The sequence below is a fragment of the Coenobita brevimanus genome, chromosome 93 (genome assembly GCF_032717465.1).
Source record: "Coenobita brevimanus isolate Jiangsu-jjx chromosome 93, ASM3271746v2, whole genome shotgun sequence".
Classification (NCBI taxonomy): Eukaryota; Metazoa; Arthropoda; class Malacostraca; order Decapoda; family Coenobitidae; genus Coenobita; species Coenobita brevimanus.
The window spans coordinates 30934218-30958392 of record NC_137046.1 but is presented as its reverse complement, the minus strand read 5'-3'; the positions used below and the strand labels follow the sequence as shown (position 1 = coordinate 30958392).

The 24175-nt window shown below is 39.6% G+C and overlaps 1 protein-coding gene across 5 annotated transcripts in view; it reads right to left on the bottom strand.

Moving 5' to 3' along the window:
• The window catches only part of LOC145412565 (putative monocarboxylate transporter 5), a 473562-nt gene that overhangs the window by 170246 nt on the left and 279141 nt on the right, over positions 1-24175 (bottom strand). For all 5 annotated transcript variants that reach the window (XM_080282467.1, XM_080282468.1, XM_080282469.1 and 2 more), the window contains one exon: positions 3616-3799. In XM_080282467.1, coding sequence (XP_080138593.1) covers positions 3616-3799 — 184 coding nt within the window. The remainder of the gene's footprint in view (positions 1-3615; positions 3800-24175) is intronic.

Here is a 24175-nt window from a genome sequence, read left to right as displayed (position 1 = left end):
TCATTTCCAGTTCTTTTATATTCTTCCTCTGTTCTATAATTACTTCTCTTTCTCCATTTGTTCCATGCCTAATCCCTTTCTTGTTTTGCCATCATGCACCATTTGCTGAACCAGTCATTTCTCCAGTTCTCATTCCCACTAACTTTTGGCACATACGTCTCCACATCCGTATTATAGAAGTTTAGAAAGACGTTCCACTTCTTCTCTATCTCTCTTGTTTCCCTGAATTCTCCCCAATCCCCTTCTTTGAAAATTTTTCTCAGTCCTGTAAAGTTTGTTTTCTCAAAGTTGTATCTTCCATGCCTGTATTGGTCATCTTTTGTCTCCCCATTTCCTTCTATTGTTTGGAACTCTATCACTGCATGATCACTTTTGTCTATAAGGCATAGATATTTCAGAGATTCAATTGCATCAGGTTCTTTGGTTAGAATAAAATCTAGTCTTGCTGGTGTGTTATCCCCCCTAAATCTCAGCTATTCTTTGACTCACTGGGTCAATACATTATTCATTGCTACATTTAATAGTAAACTCCCCCACAAATCTTCACTACTGCCTGATTTCCACTCTTCCCAGTTTACCTTTTTAAAACTGATGTACCCCATTAGGATTATGTTGTTACTCTTCTCAATCACTTTCTGTAGTTATCTAACCATGTCTGACAACATATGATATTCCTCCTCATTCCATGCCCTTGTCTTGGGGGGGGGGGGGGACATATGTTACTGCAATGTCTCTCTTGCTTTTCTCTCTGGTTTCTATTACCATGCTTATTACTTCAGCCATACCTTCTCCCAGTTCCACACTATCCACATTTAGGTTGTTTTTCACTGCTATCATCCCTCCTCCTCCCATTTTTTCTTTTCTATTTCTTCTCCATAGTTTGTATTTCTCATTTCCCATTTGGACTTCAATATTCTCTCTTAGGTTGGTCTGGCTCATTTACCCTCAAGAAATCGTCTATTTCTAGCCTTGCTGAGATTAACACCTAAACCGCGGGGTTGTTTTTGCCAGACTCGTGTGTCTCACGGATATATTCGCGCTCCGACAGACTCTCTAAAAATATTTGCCAAAAATCAGTTATTAGTCCTAGAATATTATAATTATAAATGCCTATGGCACATACCTTCAGCTTTCTCCTGGGATGTTTGTTGAGCCTTCGTCGAGTACCGTAGGACTTGTGGAGACCTCTGAAGTTGGGTAATGAAGTCTCCACTTTACACTTCCTAACAACCCGTAATATGATTACCACAGCCTGATATTATCACTAGAAACACTATTCTATGATTCTCAAATAGTTTGGAATCCATACTCCAAAAAAAAAACACTGTGAAAGCAATGAAAATTACGAGCGAGTATGACCTTCCCACTTGCGATCGTTCGCCGCTGGTGTTCTGTCATTTATTATTCATAAAAACATTCACACTTTATATTTCTATTACTATATAACACTTATATATATCTACAGTCTTTATCCATAAGTTTCCTTCAGTAATAGTAGTTTATTGTCACTGTAGGCATTCAATTTCTCTTTCACAAAATACGTAGCATTTACTTTCTCATCCTGTATACTAGCGTTGAGAGTGAATCTGTCACTTTCATTTTCACTTTCATAACTCATAGTATTCATACATGCTAGAGTGAAACTTTCACTTTCATTACTCCTAGTATATATACTCGTATTCTTATATTACTACTCATTTACATTTCTATTTACATTCTCTATTTTATTTACATTATTTACATTTCTATTTTATTTACACTGTGTTATGCAGTCACTTGCAGTAACTTATAAAACTATTTTCCACTGTTCACTAATATTTACATTCATTGCTTTCACTTGCTGTTTACACATTATTTACACATTATTTACATTTCCACTTGCACTGTTTTACTCACCAGATAGATCGTAGTCACTGTCTATCATTTTCATTGACAAATTAGCCAGTTCACGTTCCACAGCAGTCACTTAGCCCTTTACCTCTTTCCATACGAGGTTTAGTAGGGGGTAGAGGTCACAGGGCCCTTTGCATGGGGCTAAAAAGCGGCAGAATTGGACAGGCGCGAATCCGACGTGCTTTCACCTTGAAAGACGACAGTAAACTGAATACAGTGTGGTGGCCTGCCTAGGGGGAGTGCAATGCTGCCAATGTCAGCGGGGTGACAGTTGCTAATAAATACGCTATGAAATGATTGGCAGGAAATCTAGACAATACATAATACATTAGGTAGTTCCAGGTGAATGTAAATATCACTTAGGCTTCTCCCTTCCTTTCTTATATATATTTTTATTATGAGAATAGATTATACGGCATATTTCAGGGGGAAATAAACAGCGAAAATTAGCGAACGAGTGCACGTGAGGTGTTGTCAGGTGATAATTAGCCAATTCCAGGTGTATGGCACTAGCACTTACCTTATTTCTTTCTTGTATATTTTATTTGGTATAAGAATAGGGCATAGGGCTTATTTCAATGGATGAAATCAGTGGAAATTTCCAGGGAAGATTTACTTAGCGTAGCACGGCCGGGCATGCGAGAGAAGAGGGTAATGGAGGGGAGGTAGGGAGGGGAGTCAAGAACAGGGAGAAATGGCTAAATTGTCAACAATGGATGGGAGTACAGATGAGATTAGGAGTGCTGACTAGTGTTGGACATTGGCAGTACTGATAGATGATACAAGCCACCACTTGAAAGCCTGGGCGAATTCAAAATAACACAGAATCACAAAAGTGACGCCCCGCGGTATGATCCCTTGCTCCCAAGCATCACGAAAGTGACACCCCGCGGTTAAGGGGTTAAACCATCTACATTAGAAAATGCCACTTTTCCATCTTTTTGGAGGAGGAGGAGGAGGAGGAGGAGGAGGAGGCTCATCTTGATGTAAACAAGGTAGACTGCTGCAAGCTGAAGCTGCCTGTTTGTAATCCACCATCCTCCATTATGGGGTATGAGGGGGTGGGTAGAAAGCCATTTGTATTACTGTTTAGTGGAGCTGCCTGCAAGTGTCCCTCCCCAGCAACTTAATATTAATCAAAGATATATAAAACCTCTCCCCAACTGATGTAGGCATACATTAACTTGCATCTAACATACAGGGACATCTTCCAATAATACAATCTACAGTGTTATATTACTTAAAACTCTAGGCCAATCCAGAGTTCAAATGTGATTGTCATATCACTAAACTAGTTTTGGTTTATACTGTACATTTACTACCTCAATGACCAATAACATTAGCAGCACTTTTGTAAATATCAGTACTTCACCCAAAGCACCATAATTCAAACCTTGTTTCCCCTCTCATCAACACTCAACTAACTCTTTTTGAGAATGTTTAATAAAAAGAAGTCTTAGTTCCTCACTCCTTTCCCTCTCTTGAATCAAAACAGCTACAAGAATACCTTTTCAAGCTAAGAAGATACCAGTACTAATAATATTAATGAGCAAATTTACATTAACAATATATTCTGGCAGAGTCATTTGTTTACCTGTGACCAAAACCTAAGTTGCAAGCAAGTCTGTGCGTCATATGGCACAAAAGAGGAAGATTTATACAGAAAAGTTTGAATAGGTTAGAATGGTCATTACATCATGTAACTATAACTTGGCAAAGTACCTTCCTCATCATCTGGTCCATCAAGAGCATCTAGGACAACCCGTGAGGCACCGGTGCCTGGCAGGTTAAGTGAAGATTCACGGTATGATAACATGGACGCCTGGGATTTGTACTCTCGCAGGTTGGCAATACTGCCGGAGTAGAAGATGTCTTGTCGTGACATTGGACGCAGCATCATGGATTTCTGGTCAGGAGAGAAAATACTTACAGCATTTTGGGACACACACAGTAAAACTGCTTACTTAATAAAAAGAACTACTGTACTGTACAGTCAAATCACCCATAACACAATTCAGTTCCATCTATCCACCTACCATTCAATGCCATGCTGCCCCATGAGGAGCACAGAAGCCCAGGGCTAGGCAAGTTGGTCCTGACATTTAAGATGAAAGTGATCAGCCTCACTTATCCCTGAATGGCATTAAGTGAGCAATAAACCCCACACACCCCTTGGATATAAACCTGACCTGGCTCAATCTCTGCAAATGCATTATAAAAAATTATATTACAAAAACAATATGTTTTCATGTTATAAGGGGTATCTGATCTCAGTCTCTGAGTTTCAGTCTCTTTTTGTTCAGTGAACCCATTATAGCTGCTTTCAACCATATTCTATATGTAACAGGTGCTACTTAATGCTCCTCAAGTGCACTTTAACCAACAACAGATAACTGATAAACATAAACAGGTTAGAAATATTTTAAACTGACAGCTGAGGTAGCTACAGTACTTCGATGGTAATAGCAAATGAGACTTGGTACGGAAAGTTCCTAGACTAGGAACACTACCGCCTTCCAGTTTGTCCTTCCTGCTAAGCCTCTTGCTTTAGTTCATCAACCTCTTGCACAAAATCTTTGAAACTGGCTTTTGTCATCTGAGAAGTGACATCATCATTATCTGACAGCCTTGAACAATCCACAGCAGGATCCTCCTGAGTAGCTGGTGAGCAGAAGTAATGAGTGATTAGTGTTTGTGTGGTAGCATTCACCTGTTTGTGACAGTGATCCTCATAGCAATGTAGGATCTTGGTAATGTGGTGTATCATCTCTTCCCTCATCTCCTGTAAAGTTTAATTACAAAAAATACATATATATATATTTATATATATATATATATATATATATATATATATATTTATATATATATATATATATATATATATCAAAATATCAGCAGCAACAATGATCTTGCTTATTTACTGTCCTGCAGGTTCTCCTTAAAGTACTGACTTTGTGTTCTCCTGCCTGCCCCTTTCCTCCTCCTCCTGTTGCATAGTAACTTCACCATCAGTCTTTTCTCTACTGCAGTTTCTGCCATCATTTCTTCAATGTCAGCTACAACCTCCATTACCCCAGTAGTGTTGATAACATCACAATCTGACAGTTTCCTGGTATATTCCACAGGCCACACCCTCATCCACACCCCATGAGCCTCCTCCATACCCTGTACATTAACACTGAGACATGGGCCATACCCAAAAAGGTACGGTACCAGCACTCACGAGGTGTGCTTCATTGCTACCTTGGTCACCTCCTTCCATGCTATTATCCCCTGAATGCTGGCTATGGTTGTGACTTGGCATCCCTTACACACAGGCATATCTGACAACTTTGGTAACTAAAAATCTGTCTCCTTAACCATATTCATGCAATCTTCATACAGTTTTTGGTATAAACAGAAAGCAATAACTTTCAACCTCAAGATGTCATTCAGTTAAAGCTGTTAAACTTAAAGGAAGGAGGTAGGGCGAGTTTAACACTCTAAACCCAAAAACATATTTTAAAGATTCTTGCTGCCTCAAAACAACTTTACTCAGTTTAGAAAAAGTTTAGCAGAGAAGGAGTTAATGAAGGCTATATCTAATCCCTCCAGTTTGAAAAGTCTCTTCAGAGCTCAATAAATCATTTAATGGTAGCAAGAATAAAATGAAAATTATATCACTGAACAGAAAGCTTTTCTTGTGTGTGTGTGTGTGTGTGTGTGTGTGTGTGTGTAATTCACCGGGTAGGTCAGGATCACTTGATGGTCGTGATCGTCAGCTTTTACCCTCCCGGAAGGGAGCTGAGAGCTCATATAGTCCGATCTAAGGGCAAGGCTGTGACCTTCACACACGCACACACACCCGTCCCCTTGCTCAAGGGGGACAGTAACCACCCACTTCGTTAGTGAAACTTTTCGCAACCTGAGCGAGGCGCGAACTCCCGTCCACCAGTTGGCAAGCGAGAATGTTACCACTGCACCAGTGAGCGGTGTGTGTGTGTGTGTGTGTGTGTGTGTGTGTGTGTGTGTGTGTGTGTGTGTGTGTGTGTGTGTGTGTGTGTGTGTGTGTGTGTGTGTGTGTTTCACTGGGTAAGCAGTTCAAGCCTATCACTGGCACTGTCAGCACCTGCTTGCTCTGGCTTTCCCTTTTGTATCTTGAGACCTTTAAGGTAGTCATAATTTACTTGATACCAATTGAAAGTACAGTACTAATCTTCTGCTTTACAAGGTTCTTGAGTTGAGGCTAATACATCACTTGTGGGAGAAACAAAGGCAAGTTAAATTAAAGTAACTGTTTAGATGGTTTGACGGCACAACAGTGCAGACACGTCACCACCACCAAAACTCATTTACTCTGATTTTTCCTTTTTTGTCTCATACTCTATTCATGCAATCTTGATATATTTGACACCAACTGAAAGAACTAACCTTCTGCTTTAAGAAACTGGTGAGTTGAGGCTGCTATATTGTGTGACAAGCTAGGATGAACTGAATAATGGTAACTTTTTTTAATGCTTTGGCAGTGACGCTAAATCATAACTAAAACTCATTTGTTAACTACTTCCCTTTTGTTTCCTCCTCATACATTCCAGGTGGGGGGTGAATGATACATTTTCATTGTCCTAACATTACAGGTGACTGTTTATGACTGTTACTTCCTTCAACAAACACATGCTAAGTGAAATTCTGACACACCTCAATCAATGACATCCAGCATTTGCTACCATGGAGGGTAGTGTCACTGACTGATGACACTTGGCATCCAGAGTTGAGATGCTGTTCACAGAGTGGTGAATGTTGTATGACTTCCAGAACTGGATGATGCCTACAACAAGTCAGTATACTGTGACAAACCTATATCACTGGAGGGGCCTCCAACAGGAGCTTGCTTTTCTTGGTCTGCAACAGAAGCATCCTCTTCTCTGATCAGAACTGAAGCCATAGCCTCATCAATATATTGCTCAGCTTTCTCTGTCATTCCGAGTCCTTCCCCATCATCTCTGGCATGATGGAGTTGTTCAAACACATGACACTGATAAAAATCTGATGCTGTAGACTATTTAGTTTAATGGCCGCATAACTGATGCCATGATTCCAGGCTGGAAAAAGGCTTGAATATCTGGATGGTACAAAGCATGGTGAAAGGACTGTGAAATGCAGACCTAATTTTTCACACTGACATCCTGAGTTTGTTATGAAGTAGTGATCAAATCAGTTGGGCAAGACTATAATATTATTCATAATTTCTGACTGCTGTCCCAATAAACATCTGATTAATCGTTTCAGTCTGATGACATATTTTTCTACATTGTTGCTATCTTTGTACAATTCTCTTCAGCTTAGGACACCACTAAGGCAATGAAGAGGTTAATAAGGGTTATATCTAACACTTCAATTTTGAAGTCTCTCACAATGAGCATAAAATCATCTGGCAGTACCAAGAGTAATAAGAAAAAGATGCCTCTGAAGTGAAGAAGATAAGGGCTGATCCTTCCTTCCATCATGGTAGTCACCATTCCATCAAAATTACCTTGTGCTCACACCTTCCATCATGGGGTACATACTTAGCAGTTAGTATATATTGTGCATCATCAATATAGCTTCAAGCAACTTGCATTAATTCTGTTACTTTTAAATACAGAAAAAGAGTTTAAGCCTAAAAATTAAGCAGTAAGAGCTTAAATTTCTTGCCTGTTTTACTCATTTCTTCTGTAATATGCCATATTTTCTCTTTAAACAAACTGTTTGATGTTTTCATAAAGATTTCCGTATGCACAACTCATTTCAATTACGGTAGTATTTCGTACATAATTTGGAATGGAATGCACTTTGGGCCTCCTGCTCTCTCTTCCAAACAGACAAAGACTGACCAGCAGCCATGCATCTAGCCTGGGTGTTGTTCACATCACCAAGAACATATTGGTACTGGTTCAGTTTGGCAATGGCCATCAGTCAAAACATTCTTCCCAAGAAACTGTGGTGGCATGGGACCGATATGTGCCAGGCATGTGACAGTGATGGACTGCTTGGTCTGAACAACAGACCCTCTCTATGTGCAACAATTGGGGAAAGCCCGAAATAATAATGCCGATAATCTGGTAAGTCCAATGGTCCCTTCCTGAAGTGGAATTTCAAGCACATAATGGAAAATAAATGAGTAAAACAGTATACTGTATTCTAGTAATAAAAATGAAAACTATACCTATTTACCACTTACTTGGCCCATAATTTCACACCCTTGTCATGGCACTTTATGACTAGCTCAAGCGGGTGGAAAAAACTGTGGCCAGCATTGGTACCTGTGTTCTGAGTCACCCCGCATGCATGATGCAATCCAGTTTGATCCCGCAGGCCAGAGCTGTCAGATGGTCTGAGTGGTTTTTCCCATTTATCGGATGGTATCTGGTATGTACGAGGTGCTACCATAAAGTTCCCAAAATTTGAAAGCAGGGCAGAAAGTGCTTGCTGTACAGTGTGTGGATGCTAGATGACAATGTACACACCCTTCATCTGTTAGTGTGTTAAGTGGCACTGTGCAGGTGGATACATGTGCTGCATGTGTGTGTTTTTTTACTGTTGTATTTACCTAGTTGTGATATACAGGAAATGAGCTATGCTGGTCCCATCTCTATTTCTCAATAAGTCAAATTTTGCTTTAAACTCGTTTAAGTATTTAGACTGGGCAATCTCTTTGTCCAGGTTATTTCACAGGTCTATACATCTATTAGGAAAACTATATTTCTTGATATCCTTCAGACAGCTTGGCTTCTTCAGTTTCAATCCATGTCCTCTTGGTACTCTCTTATCCCATAAAAACAGATCTTCTCTGTCAATTTTATCTATTCCCATCATGGTCCTGAACACTGCAATCCTGTCACCCTTCTCCCTCCTTTCCTGTAGGGAGGACAAATCCAGCTTTTTCAGTCTCTCTCTATACGACATCTGCCAGACTGGGGACCATCTTAGATGCTGTTCTTTGTACTCTCTCAATCTTGTTTATATCTTTCCTTTTGTGTGGGGATCACAGTACTGCTGCATATTCTAACCTGGGGTGGATCATGGCCACTATCAATTTTTTCAACATCTCCTCATCAATGTAATGAAATGCTACTCTTATGTTAGTTAAGAGTTTATATGTCTCTCTAACTGTCTTGTTAACATGTTTTTCAGGAGACAAACTATCCTGGACCAGCACTCCCAAATTTTTCTCTTCTCTCGCTTTTGTGACAGGTTCATTACCCATCAAATAATTCAGTGATGGCCTCTTGTTACTTTTACCCATTTCCAATATTTTACATTTCTTTGCATTGAATTTCATTTCCCACTTCTGGCTCCAATCATGTATCCTATCCAGATCCTCCTGCAGCATTTTACAGTCCTCCTCTGCCTCTACCTTCCTCAGGATCTTTGCATCATCAGCAAACAGACTTGCACAACTGCTCACCCCCTCTAACATATCATTAACGTAAATCAGGAACATTACTGGCGCCAACACAGAGCCCTGGGGGACTCCACTTGTTACTTCTCTCCATCCAGACATCCTGTCCTTTATTACTGTCCTCATTTGTCTCTCTCTCAGAAAGTCTCTCATCCATTCCAGGAGGTTCCCCTTCAGTCCTCCTATATGCTCTAGTTTCCACAATGGTCTCTTATGGGGTACCTTGTCGAAGGCCTTTTCCAAATCTATATACACGTAATCCACCCAACAGTCTCTCTCCTGTACCACGTCAATTGCTCTTGAGTAAAAGCTCATCAAGTTGGAAACATATGACCTTCCACTTCTGAATCCAATCCGACTTTCAGCCAAAATATTCATCTCTTCCAGATATTTCATCCATCTATCTGTCAGGATTCTTTTGCACAATTATACAACCATGCTGGTTAGGGACACTGGTCTATAATTCAGAGGTTCTTCCTTGTTTCCTCCCTTATAAATTGGTACCACATTTGCCATCTCCCATTCTTGAGGCACTTTCCCCTCTTCCAGAGAACACAACATTAAACTGTGAATCTTATCTGCCAGTTGTTCTCTGCATTCCTTCAGTACCCAATTAGAGATGCCATCTGGTCCTGGGGATTTCCTTACATCTTGAGTTTCCAGTAATTTATACACTTCCTGTTCTTCCACTTTTATATCTTTCATTACTACATTTCTAGTCACTCCCTCCCCTTCCACAAACTCACTTTCATTAGTGAAAACTGACTGGAAACGTTTGTTCATTATTTCAGCTTGCATTGCTGCATCTTTAGAGACCTCTCCATCTACTTTCAGTTTGGTGATTCCTTCCATTTGTTTCAATATGCCATTGAGAAATCTGTAAACAGTTTGGGTTCATCCTTACATTTGTCTATTATACCTTTTTCAAAGTTCCTTTCTTCCTCTCTACGTATTCTTGTACAGGTATATTCATTTCTAGTTCTTGTATATTCTTCCTTTGTTTTGTAATTACCTCTCTTCCTCCAGTTGTTCCACGCCATGTCCCTCTCTTTTTTTGCTATCATACACCTTCTATTAAACTACTCCTTTCTCCTGCATTCTTTCCCCCTTACTCTTGGCACATATTTTTCCACTCTCCAATTATCAAGGTCTAGAAAGATTTCCACTTCCTCTGCATCTCTCCTGTTTCTCTGAATTTTCTCCAATCCGCATTGTCAAACAATTTTCTTAATCCTGTAAAGTTTGCCTACCCAAAGTTGTATCTTCCCTGCCTAAGAAACTCATCTCTTGGTACTACGTTCTCTATTATTATCTGGAACTCAATGACCACATGATCACTTTTTCCTATTAAAAAAAAAAAAAAAAAAAAAAAAAAAAAAAAAAGATATTTCAAAGATTCTAGTACATTGGGTTCTTTGGTTAGCAGTAAATCTAATCTTGCTGGTGTGTCCTCACCTCGGAATCTTGTCTCTTCCTTGATCCACTGCATCATCACATTGTTCATTGTTATATTTAACAATATAGTGCCCCATGAATATATATATATATATATATATATATATATATATATATATATATATATACAGTATATGTATGTTTATATAAATACAGTAAACTCGCCCCGAACATGTTCTTGCTGAATGCGCTCGCAAATACACACGGTTAGTGCTGCGATATGTATAAGACAACGTAAGATTAAAGAACCATTACGAAAACTATATATTTACGCAAGAGAGGCCTTTGAAAGGCCAAATCCTCGAACATCAGCTCAGCACGCACGGTTTGTTTTGATCACGTGATGTGATTCGCTGTACTGCTTTTCCCCAGTGCTGTATTTGTAAGTTAAATATTTATAGTACTGTCCTGGTAAGTTTATGTGCAAGTTAAAGTATTATTAAATAACGTTCAGGCAAGAAATAAAGTCTTATAACCAGTTTTCTGATAGGGATCAGAATATTACCTTTTTTATTTGTTTGTTAAATATTTGCTGTACTGCTTTTCCACAGTACTGTATTTGTAAGTTAAATATTTACTATTCTGGTATGCACTTGTGAGTTTAAGCACTTAAAGAAAGTTAAAGCATTAAATAAAGCCTTGTAACCAGTTAACCTGATTTATATATTACACACGATCTGTGGGTTCCAAGACAATTCGCCATCATGTCAATTCCCCGTCAAAACATGTATGATTCCCCGTCAGGTCAATTCGCACCCTGGATGATTCCCTGTCATTATATAAATATACTTATATTAATTAATCAATACTTTCATAAATATACTTATTATTAATTAATCAATACTTTCATAACTATATTTCAGGGGGATCCATCAAAGTCTATGTTGTCTTGTTATTGTTGTGACGGCAAACTGGGTTGACAATGAATAGTCCAGAAACCATTTTGCTCCCTAGACTCCCTAAACGTGGTATTTTGCTGTTATCTGCCATTGGTAATCAATATGAAGCACTTTAAGTGGTTAGAAGGTTTATTTAGTGTTATAACTTACAAATACAGTACTGCACAGCAAAACTTTGACATACAAATATGTAAACACAAGGCAACATTCCGACGCCGACTGGTTTCGGCATCGGAATGTTGCCTTGTGTTTACGTATTTGTATGTCGAAGTTTTGCTGTGCAATACTGTATTTGTAAGTTATAACATTAAATAAATCTTCTAACCACTTAAAGTGCTTCTTATTGATTACCAATGGCAGATAACAGCAAAAGACCACATTTAGGAGATCTAGGGAGCAAAATAAGGAGTAGTTAAAACTTACGCGGTTTCGCGCCGAACGCGCCACGTTAGGAACGAAACCCACGCGTTGGGGATGACCTTGCTGTATATATATATACAGTAGAACCTCGGTCCTCGAACACAATCCGTTCTGGAAGGCTGTTCCAGGACCGAATTGGTCGAGAAGCGAACTAATTTTCCCCATAAGAAATAATGTAAATCATTTTAATCCGTTCCAAGACCCCAGATGCTTACCTATTTAAGTTTCAGCACTGGTACCAGTGCTTTCCTTTACGAGGTGACTGTATATTTCTCTTGCCTTTTCACAAATTATATACTCACTAACACTGTCTCCTGCTAACTGTTTCTCACTGATGAAGATAAGCAATAATTTTTCCACTTCAATTATTTTCCGCACTACTTTACTCTTTTCACTGCCAGTAGCCGTACTGGATAAACTTGCTTTCTTTGGAGCCATTATTAGGGGCTAATACTGCACTGAATCAAGAAAAATGTGAAGCACAGCAGGACGACCACGTTGACGAACAACAAAGGTGGACGCGTGACTGTCGGTCGGCCAGCTTCCCTTCGTTTGGCTACGTTCAGGTTGGTCGAGGTCCGATATTTTGGTCGACCTCTGGAGCAAACATTTCTTGAATTTTTTGGTCGAGGTCCGATTTGTTCGACATGAGACATTCGAGGACCGAGGTTCCACTGTGTATATATATATATATATATATATATACATGTTTTTAATGTAAGTTTTCCTTTTGCATTTTAGTTAGGATTAGGTATTGGTGAATCAATATACGAAAATTCAGGATGTGTCGCTCACAAAGCCATTTTAACATGGGTTTCTATGCTTTGCAAGGTGCAAATTTATAAAGTGCAAAGGGCTGTGTTGCCCATATTCATGCACTTAATGCAAGATGACTGTGTGTATATATATATATATATATATATATATATATACACAGTAAGACCTCACTATAATGGACTAATTGGGGCTCAAACCATGCCGAAAAATGCAAAATTCAGATAAAAGCAACATCCGGACTTCCCCCTGCTGATCCGGACTTTTTCCAATACATCAGACATTAGTCCGGATCGCATGAACGGTTTTTAAAATGTTTTGACTACCTTTGTCTTACTGTACTGTGTTATAACTTCACTACATTAATCACATGGCATAATATATATAATGACACTGGACTGTACACTGATAAACATGTCTTTTATTCACCTTATCATAGTGAACATAGCTGAAGTGGTCAGACAGTCCAGACTGCTTCTGGCTTTATCGGACTTCTTCCAATATAAAGGAATTTAGTCCGGTAGCTCTTCCAGTCCGATAAAAGCGAATTCCGGTCTACTGAAGTCCATTATATTGAGGTTTTACTGTTTATGTACATACAGTAATACCTCAATATACGATACCCCTAGATGCAATACCCCGGCTTACCGATGGGGGTAGAAATTGCACCATACCCCTCCCAACGATGGCCAAACCCCGGTTTAATGATGGGTTTTTATTTTTCTTACCGATTTTGATGACATTTTAGACTAAAATTGTGTGTTTCGGTTGATTTATAAACTGCTTTTAGAATGTGTTTTAGCCACAGGTGGGGTGAACACTGTCATGCTGGGGTACAGTTTACTAAGCTTGATTTTTTCCAGACTTATATTTGACGATATTCAGGTTATATTTGTTGGTTTAGGTGAGTTACTTACAGGTGTTGGGCTTAGGTTAGCTTCCTTGACAGCTGTTAGGGCATTTTGATAGCCTTTAAACCTGTTTTTGGGCTCATCTGGGTGGGTTTTGGACCTGGTTTGGGGGGAAACCCAAGGCTAGTAAACGGTCCACATAGAAATACATGTTAAAAGTATCCTGATATACGATACCCCACCTAATGATGGGGTTTTACCTAACAAATCAGATCGTTAAACTGGGGTATGCCTGTATATATATATACACACACACATGCAGTGGGCACTCACAAAATGTGCAATTACTGTCCCTAGAAGGTCTTGCTTTATGAGATTTTTGCATTACAGGACCATATAATTACATGTTAAAGGGTTTCATGGTACCCACGCCAGTCCCAAGTTCACCTTTTGGGGCAATTTTCAAGGATTTTTCCCGGGAATTTTACTTACCTTGTAATTACTTCAATACATACAAACACTGGAGAATTCCTTACTTTGAACTGAAGAGGTTATGGGTTTCCTGGGGGGAGGGGGAGTGGGGTTCCGAGGCAGGGCAGGACTCCTACTAGTCCTTAGGTGGCCCCCCCCCAAAAAAAAAGGAGTAAAAATAACTCAGCACGAGTGCAGCCAGAGCGCGGGGAAAGGGTAGGCTAAACTGGGGCAGGAATGCTCAGTGGACCATGACGACACCCCATGCAGACATGTGACAGCCATACGTCATAGGCAGATGCAACCTGCACTATGACTATCAATGGCCGCGTTAGGTCTGCTCCCACTGCGTTATGAACAATTTTTTCATGTAATGATGGTTTGAACTATAATTTGTGGCCTTAGGCTGCTTAACCCGTCACGTCCCGGCCACTTTCACACCTCCGACACCCCCCAGTCCCGACCATTTTTGGAAAAAATTTTTTTTGGCTAAAACCTCCGCTTTTGGTGAGAAACATCGAAAATTCATAGAGAAATCGCTCACCTGAGGTTTAAAATACTCGTTACAGGTAGGAGTACCTCCTTACCTTACAGGGTTTTCTATCAGGCTGGCTGCAAAGAAAACTAGTTCTATGGGAGGATAACTATTCCACACCACTCCTAAATGGTATTTATTTATTTATTTATTTGGTACGAATTTATATGTAGTATGAGAGTATATTGGTTTTCAAACAGTAGTATAGGCATTATAAGCATTGTTTCACTCACTAACTCATCACCATTCCTGACCTTCTTTTGCCACATTACCTGATCATCATTTCTGACTATTTCTTCCTCTAATGTTATGTAAACTTTGTCCTCCACATTGTCATCGATTGGGTAATCACTCTGGCCCTGAATGTCTTTATTGGCCAGGTTGCTGGTAACAGGTGAATTGCCAAGACAATGGCATGCTGGGGGGGGGGGAGGTTATGTGATGTAAGGCATTGTCCCTGCTTGACATCTTGTAGAGGAATAGAGGAAGGTGTCCCATGTATATGTACAAAAAATCACGTGCGAAAATTGAAAATTGTGCAAATTAGGGACCTTGCAATTGCAAAACGTACAAGTACGTCGACAGGACTGGCAAATGCAAAATGTTGCAACGTACCTATACGTCGACAGGACGTCTCGGGTTAATCCCTATCATTGCAGATTAGTACAGTTTTTTAACAAATTGGCAGATTTTTTTCACCCGCGTTCTATCTGTCATTTTCATGTTTAGACCATTTCCTGGCCTCAAACATTACCTGTTGTGTTATGTGAGGCTCGCGTACTTTGACTGCACGTTAAGTGAGCACTGGCTATATATCATCATCATCATCATCATCATCATCATCAGCAGCAGCAGCAGCAGCCGTTAATTGTTCACTGCAGGACCGGCCTACTCCTACCGAAACAGGGATCATACAGCCAATGTATCTCTACCCAGTGGCTTATGCTGTCTGGTGGAGACTGTATGCTTGTGAGTGTAACTGTAATGTTGGAGTGGCTTTGGATATGTGTGTGTAGTCTGTAAACCAAGTGTAATCGGCCCGCCTTAAGCCGACTGGGTGCCAGCATACTAGTATGCTACACTGGTTTAACCACAGCACCCCTTATGTCCGCCAAAGCAGTGTGTGGCTTGGTGAATGCTTCCCAAGGTTTTTTGTTTTTTCATAACTCTGGAGGGAGGTGAACTCTCATCCTCCAGCGTGCGAGACGCACACTCTACCACACTACCACAGAGGATCGGCTAAATATATATATATATATATATATATATATATATATATATATATATGTGAGGACTCCATATTATAATTACAAATCATAATAGATAGATAGATAAATAGATAGATAGACAGCTCTATGCGAGCCTGGGAATGGGAAATGATCTTGCAAGTTACACTGAGGAAAAGCTGACGACAGATTACGAAGTAGCCAGTAAGGAGATGATGCAGTTAGTTCGAGCATATGTCAGGACTGCAATTATTACAATTATGTAATGACAAACGATTGCATTATGTTACATTTGCTACAATTATGTAACTACAAACAATATGTACTATTTATGTAACAGTTGCATTAACAAGATGTAACTTTTATGTAACTTTAACTACAATTATGTAACTACAAACAATATGTACCAATTTATGTAACAGTTGCATTAACAAGATGTAACTTTTATGTAACTTTAACTACAATTATGTAACTACAAACGATATGTAACAATTATGTAACGACAAACGATTGCATTATGTTACACTTTACCATTTATATATATATATATATATATATATATATATATATGTATATTGTTACATAGCCTATGATTTCATCATCCTTTGTGTAATTCTAACGTACAGTGTGCTGCCTGTTTGATCACGAGCGTGTTCTACCTCACTCCCCCCTTCTACCGTTATAGTAGAGTAAGTCGTTCTTTCTGTTGTTCAGAGCGGGATTGTCAACTCTTTGTCCCCATGGCTTCATTTGCGCGTCCTTCTTACAAGTTGTATCAAGCTCTGCCGGCCCCTATATAATGAGCTCAGTCTCTACATTAATTGCCACTTAGATCTACTCCTCATTTTGTTCACATCTCTGTCCTCCCCTGTACAGTTATTATTGTGAGTGCTCAGGAAGTCTCCAACCATCTAGCAGCTGTGTAATTTGAGTATAAGTGTTATTGCATTTTTTCTTGTACTGTGTAGCATAAGGTTGATTCGTAGGCCTAGTGAGGTTTTTGTAATTCATGTAAGGTTCTTATTGTCAGCCATCATTAATAATATTTTGTATCTGTAATAATATATCTTGCATTCACTGAGTATTATCTAGTATTCTCATGTTATCAGGGCTGACTTAGATAAATTTACTCTTGCTAATTTCGTGTTAATAGAGGCTATTGCAGTTAACCATATATTTAACCTGTTTTTTGCCATTACATTATCCTTATGAGTCCTGAATGTTTTGTTGTTAGTTTGAGCATTAAACTTTAACTTGTAATTTTACCTAACTCTTTTGTTTTGAACCTGGAACTTTACGGGACAGTAGTGATTTTTAGTATTCTCACTTAAAGTGTACATTATCTTTCTCTGTTCCGTAACATAAATTTGGCGACCTCTTATCAGGTTATTCAGGATATTATCATAAGGATATTGCTCGATATTTTGTGACTGTGATTTATTCATGATGTCTACTATTACTATGCTTGATGAAGCCAAAGATTTTTTGTCAAATGTGCAAACAGTGTGTGATGTAGAAGACAGAACAAAGAATGAACTTAAGCTTGTTGCTCAACAATTGGGAATTGCAGTTCACTCTCATCATTCTAAAGATCAAATTGTTGGCATGATTAATAAAAGCTTGTTTAATGTTACTCCTCCAAATGAGCAAACGCAGATTGAATTAGCTAAGTTACAGCTAGCCCTGCAGGAGGCTCGTGTTAAGGAGGCTGAATTTCAAGCACGTGCTAAGGAGGCTGAGTCTCAGGCTAAGGAGGCTGAGTTTCAGGCTCGTGCTAAGGAGGCTGAGGCACAAGTTGAAAATGCTAGGATTCAGGCAGACCATGAGTATCGCATGAAACAAGGTGGAACTGGATCATCTAGCTCTGATGATTTTGATGTGGCTAAAAATGTTAAACTTGTCCCTCCTTTTAATGAATCTGATTTAACAAAGTATTTTCAGTTATTTGAGAGGGTAGCTACAGGTTTTAATTGGCCCAAACAGTATTGGACAGGACTCCTTCAAACTGTTCTCACCGGTAAAGCTCAAGTAACTTATGCATCTTTGCCTCAGGATCAATCTGATAATTATGATGTAGTTAAGAGCTTGATTCTTAAGGCCTATGAGCTTGTTCCTGAAGCCTATAGAGTAAAATTTAGGACAACTTATAAGCAAGATAAGCAATCCCATGTTGAGTATGCAAAAATCAAAGAAGATCTGTTAGAGCAGTGGCTAAATTCTAAGAATGTGGATTCTGATTTTGACAAATTTAAGCAGATGATTTTGCTGGAGGACTTCAAAAGGTGTATTAGTAAAGATGTAAGCCTATATCTTGATGAGAAAAGAATAGATAATTTGTCTGATGCTGCAGTTTTAGCTGATGAATATGTTCTCACTCACAAGAGATATTCTAAAGAAAAAGGGAAAGCTGAGAGTAAGTACGTTGCCTCTACTCAGAGTACAGGTAACAGGAAAGAGAATAAAGATGATGTTTCTCAGGAAGTAAATACCAGCTTCACCTCTAGATTTCAGAAAAGTAAATGTACTTATTGTAGTAAGCTTGGTCATACTACGGAGAAATGTTTCAGGAGACAACGTGATGTGAACAAAAAGGAGTCTTTAAATATTCAGTCAATTGGTCTAGTGTCCACCCTTGAGAGTTCCCAGATTTCTTTAACTGAGTTAGCTGAACCTGCTTTGAGGGGTAAATTAAATCCTCATGATGAAGCTCCTCTTTTGAGCAGTAACGTGGGTGACACTCTCAAGAGTTCATGTGCTAATTTCCTGTCTGATGGTTTTGTCAGTCCTCTGGACAATAATGACAGGAAATCAGTTAAAATATATCGTGATACAGGTGCTTGCCAATCCCTTATGCGGACCAGTGTTCTAGGCTCTAATGTTAATTCCTCTGATGAAACTTTAATCTTACAAGGTGTAGGAAATAATTACTTCTCTGTCCCTCTGTGCAGAGTGAATTTAGAGTCTGGTTTTGTTAATGGTTCCGTTATAGTTGGGTTGGTTGAGACACTCCCAATGTCAGGTGTAACTTTCTTACTTGGAAATGATATTGGTGGAAGTCAAGTGTGTCCAGCTCCTCAGTTGTCTAGTGAGCCAGTGGCTGCGGCCCAGGATTGTGATGTCCCTGATGTGTTCCCTGCATGTGCTGTCACTAGGGCTAAGTCTAAAGTTACTGGTGACTTAGAGGATAATGATGATGATGATGTTATCCTAGCTGACACTTTTCTTGCTAATTTGGACCACTCACCAGATGAGGCAGTACCCCGTAGTGTTGATAATTTGTCTCGTCAAGAGTTGGTTGAGTTGCAGGTTGCTGACCCTGAGTTGAAAGGTCTAGCTAACTCTGCTTACAGTGAAGAAGAGTCAGCTGGTGCTTCTACTTGTTATTATGTAAAGTCAGGAGTACTGATGAGGAAGTGGAGACCCCCAACAGCATCAGCCGACTGTGAATGGGAGGTTGTACATCAAGTTGTCATCCCTCGTGTTTGTAGGCAGGATATCATTAGAGTGGCTCATGATTCCAGTTTGGCAGGACACCTTGGAGTGAGGAAGACTGTGGCACGCATTTTGAAACACTTCTACTGGCCAGGTATCTTCAGGGATGTTTCCTGGTATTGTAAGTCTTGTCACACCTGTCAAGTTGTGGGGAAGTGTAATCAGACCGAAAAGGTTGCACCTCTAGTTCCCATTCCTCCTTTTGAGGCGCCTTTCACCCATGTGTTGGTGGATATTGTGGGCCCTCTTCCTAAGACTTCTTCAGGATTTTCTTATGTGTTGACCCTGATTGATATGGCTACTCGTTATCCTGAAGCCATTCCACTTAGAAATATCTCAGCAAAGAACGTGGTTAAGGAAATGCTAGGGTTCTTCACCAAGTTTGGTCTGCCCAAGGAGGTACAGTCAGACTGGGGAAGTAATTTCATGTCAAATGTTTTCAAGCAGTCTCTGAAAGAGCTGGGCATCACCCAGATCACGTCTTCAGCTTACCATCCCCAGACCCAAGGAGCGTTGGAGAGATATCATCAAACACTGAAATCGATGCTCAAGAAATACTGTTTGGAACATCAGAAAGACTGGGATAAAGGTCTTCCATTCGTTGTGTTTGCCGCAAGAGAATCTCCAAATGAATCACTGGGCTTCTCACCTTTTGAACTACTGTTTGGCCATGAAGTAAGAGGACCCCTTAAGCTACTCAAGGAATGCTGGCTGTCGGAGGAAGATGACGTCAACCTGCTGGAGTATGTGATGAAGTTCAAAGAACGGCTGTCCACTGCTTTACAGCTGGTGAGAGAGAATTTAGGAGCTGCTCAGGAGAAGATGAAGACTTGGTATGATGAGAAGTCCAGGTTACGCCACTTTCAGCCAGGAGATCAGGTTTTGATTCTGCTACCGGTTCATGGGCAACCTCTTCAAGCCAAGTTTAGTGGTCTTTATTTCGTGGAGAAGAAACTCAGTGATGTCAACTATGTCATCGCCACACCAGATCGTAGAAAGAACAAGCAACTTTGTCACATCAACATGCTAAAGTTATATCACAGGCGGGATGAAAATAATCCAGTCTGCACTGTAGCTGTTCCACCCGAGTCTGCAAGTGAAGCTCTCCCATGCAGCATGAGCCTGAGTGATAGTTTGGGGAAGAATCCTGATATCATGAATGATCTCCAGACTAAGCTTTCTCATCTACCTCCCGAGGAAAGGCAGGAGTTTTCGGCATTACTGCAGGAGTACCCGCAAGTGTTCCGTGCCACTCCAGGAAGAACCACTGTGTTGATGCATGATGTCGATGTTGGAGATGCAAAGCCAATTAAACTGCCTCCTTACCGTGTGAACCCAGTGAAAGTTCCTCTCATCCAGAAGGAGCTTGGCTACCTGTTGGACCACAAGATGATTGAGCCCTGTCAGAGCGAGTGGAGTTCTCTTGTCACTCTAGTCCCTAAGCCAGGTGGGTCACAGCGGCTTTGCATCGACTACAGACGTGTTAATCAGATAACCAAAACAGACACTTACCCCCCTCCCTCGCGTGGAAGATTGCATAGACAAGATCGGAAAGGCTAGGTACATAAGTAAATTTGATTTGTTAAAGGGATACTGGCAAGTACATATGACTGAACGTGCTAGGGAGATCTCATGTTTTGAAACACTAGGAAAGACTTTTGCATGTTCTGTAATGCCATATGGTATGAAGAATGCACCAGCCACATTTCAGAAGCTCATGAATATTGTAACAGAGGGTTTGGCAGGGTGTGTTGTTTATATTGATGATGTATTAATCTTCAGTGACAACTGGAAAGATCACCTATGCCATGTCAGTAAATTTCTTGAGCGTTTGGTTCAGGCTAATCTTGTAGCTAATTTATCAAAGTGTGAGTTTGGTCAAGCTCAAGTTCAGTACCTTGGGTACGTAAATGGTGATGGACATGTTGCACCAGCAGCAGCTAAGGTTCAGGTTATAAGTGATCTTCCCAGACCTAAAAGTAGGAAAGAGCTACAAAGATTTTTGGGAATGGTGGGTTATTACAGGAGATTTGTTCTTAACTTTTCAATTCTTGTATCACCACTTACAGACCTACTGAAAAAGGGAGTTAAATTTGTCTGGACCGATAACTGTGAATCCTCTTTCAACAAACTTAAAGTTATCCTATTAAGTCAGCCAGTGCTCGCTACTCCAAATTTTGCTAAGCCTTTTAAGATGGCTGTTGACGCAAGTGATACAGGAGCTGGGGCTGTTTTGCTGCAAGAGGATGATCAGGGTATTGAACACCCTGTATCTTATTACAGTAAGAAGTTCACTCCACCTCAAAAGAACTACTCAACTATTGAGAAAGAGCTTTTGGCCTTGATTTTGGGTTTACAGCATTTTTCATTTTATTTGTGTTCTGGTTTTGACCCCATAGTCATTTATACCGATCATAACCCACTGAAATTCCTTAGTAAGTTTAAAGATAAAAATCAGAGATTGACAAGATGGAGTCTACTTCTTCAGGAGTATTCATAAGACATACTGTACAACATGTCAAGGGGAAAGAAAATGTTATTGCAGATTGCTTATCTAGACTTTAGACAGATTGTTTTAGAGTAATAAGAAATTTCCTTTGTAAATTTCTTTTTCTTTGTGGGGAGGTGTTACATAGCCTATGATTTCATCATCCTTTGTGTAATTCTAACGTACAGTGTGCTGCCTGTTTGATCACGAGCGTGTTCTACCTCACTCCCCCCTTCTACCGTTATAGTAGAGTAAGTCGTTCTTTCTGTTGTTCAGAGCGGGATTGTCAACTCTTTGTCCCCAAGGCTTCATTTGCGCGTCCTTCTTACAAGTTGTATCAAGCTCTGCCGGCCCCTATATAATGAGCTCAGTCTCTACATTAATTGCCACTTAGATCTACTCCTCATTTTGTTCACATCTCTGTCCTCCCCTGTACGGTTATTATTGTGAGTGCTCAGGAAGTCTCCAACCATCTAGCAGCTGTGTAATTTGAGTATAAGTGTTATTGCATTTTTTCTTGCACTGTGTAGCATAAGGTTGATTCGTAGGCCTAGTGAGGTTTTTGTAATTCATGTAAGGTTCTTATTGTCAGCCATCATTAATAATATTTTGTATCTGTAATAATATATCTTGCATTCACTGAGTATTATCTAGTATTCTCATGTTATCAGGGCTGACTTAGATAAATTTACTTTTGCTAATTTCGTGTTAATAGAGGCTATTGCAGTTAACCATATATTTAACCTGTTTTTTGCCATTACATTATCCTTATGAGTCCTGAATGTTTTGTTGTTAGTTTGAGCATTAAATTTTAACTTGTAATTTTACCTAACTCTTTTGTTTTGAACCTGGAACTTTACGGGACAGTAGTGATTTTTAGTATTCTCACTTAAAGTGTACATTATCTTTCTCTGTTCCGTAACAATATATATATATATATATATATACAGTAAGACCTCACTATAACAGACTAATTGGGGCCCAAACCATTAAAAAAAATGCAAAATACCAATAAAAGTGACATCCAGACTTCCCCCTGCTAATCTGGACTTTTTCTGATATATCAGACATTAGTCCAGAGTGCATGAACTGTTTTGAAACTGTTTTGACTACCACTGTGGTTATGTACTGTGTTATAACTTCACTACATTAATCAAATGGTATAATATATATATACCGTATAATAATACTGTACTGTACACTGATAAACATGTCTTTTATTTACCTTATTGTGGTGAACATAGCTGAAGTGGTCAGGCAGTCCGGACTGCTTCTGGCTTTATCGGACTTTTTCTGATATATAGGAATTTAGTCTGGTAGCTCCTCGAGTCTGATAAAAGCGAATTCCGGTCTACTGAAGTCCGTTATATAGAGGTTTTACTGTATATATGTATATATATTATCTATCTATCTATTGCCAGACACCATAATCCCATATGGGGTGGCCATTTGACTTTGAGTTATTTGTTTTACGGGAAGGGGCACTAACCCTCCACCAACCCACTTGTTGACACGTAGGGAGCATGTATAGTTTGGTTATATGGTTACCACCCAGCATTGTAAATGGTTTCCTGGCCTGCAGGAAACCATCTGGCTTGTCACTCAATGTAAAGCCACCTGTAAAGGAAAGAAAAGCAATAAGAAGTGACAGGAAAGATGGGAGAAATACGAAGAGTGGAGGGCAGGCACAGAAAAAGAATGATAAGACTAAGAAGTAGGCAGCACTACATAAAGTGAGTGGATGATGGTCACCACCACCTACCACCATACATATATATATATATATATATATATATATATATATACATTATACAGAGAGAGAGAGAGAGAGAGAGATACACTCAACCCCCTGCTATTGCACCTAACTGGTTACAGCAAACGCACGTGATAGATGAATTCACGATAGCTGAACTGAACAATCAATGGGAAAATTTCTAATTGGTCTTTCAGTGGTCCATTTTTCTAACGTTTAACCACTTTATGCCTACGATTTCCAGCCAATCTCTCCTCCAACATGAAATAAAGCATTATTATATTAGTAATAACAGTATAATGAATAAATAAACAACATAAAAGGACATCAAACTTACCTTTTTAAGGATTAAGGAAGGCTTGGGTGGTTTGAAGGGTTCCGAGGCTTGGGAGTGGCTTAGTTGCCGCCAGATCTCTTTAGCTGTCTCCATGATTTCTTTAGTGTCCATAGCTAAAGGGGGTATTACATGGTACCTCGTATCAGGAATGGCCGAGGAAG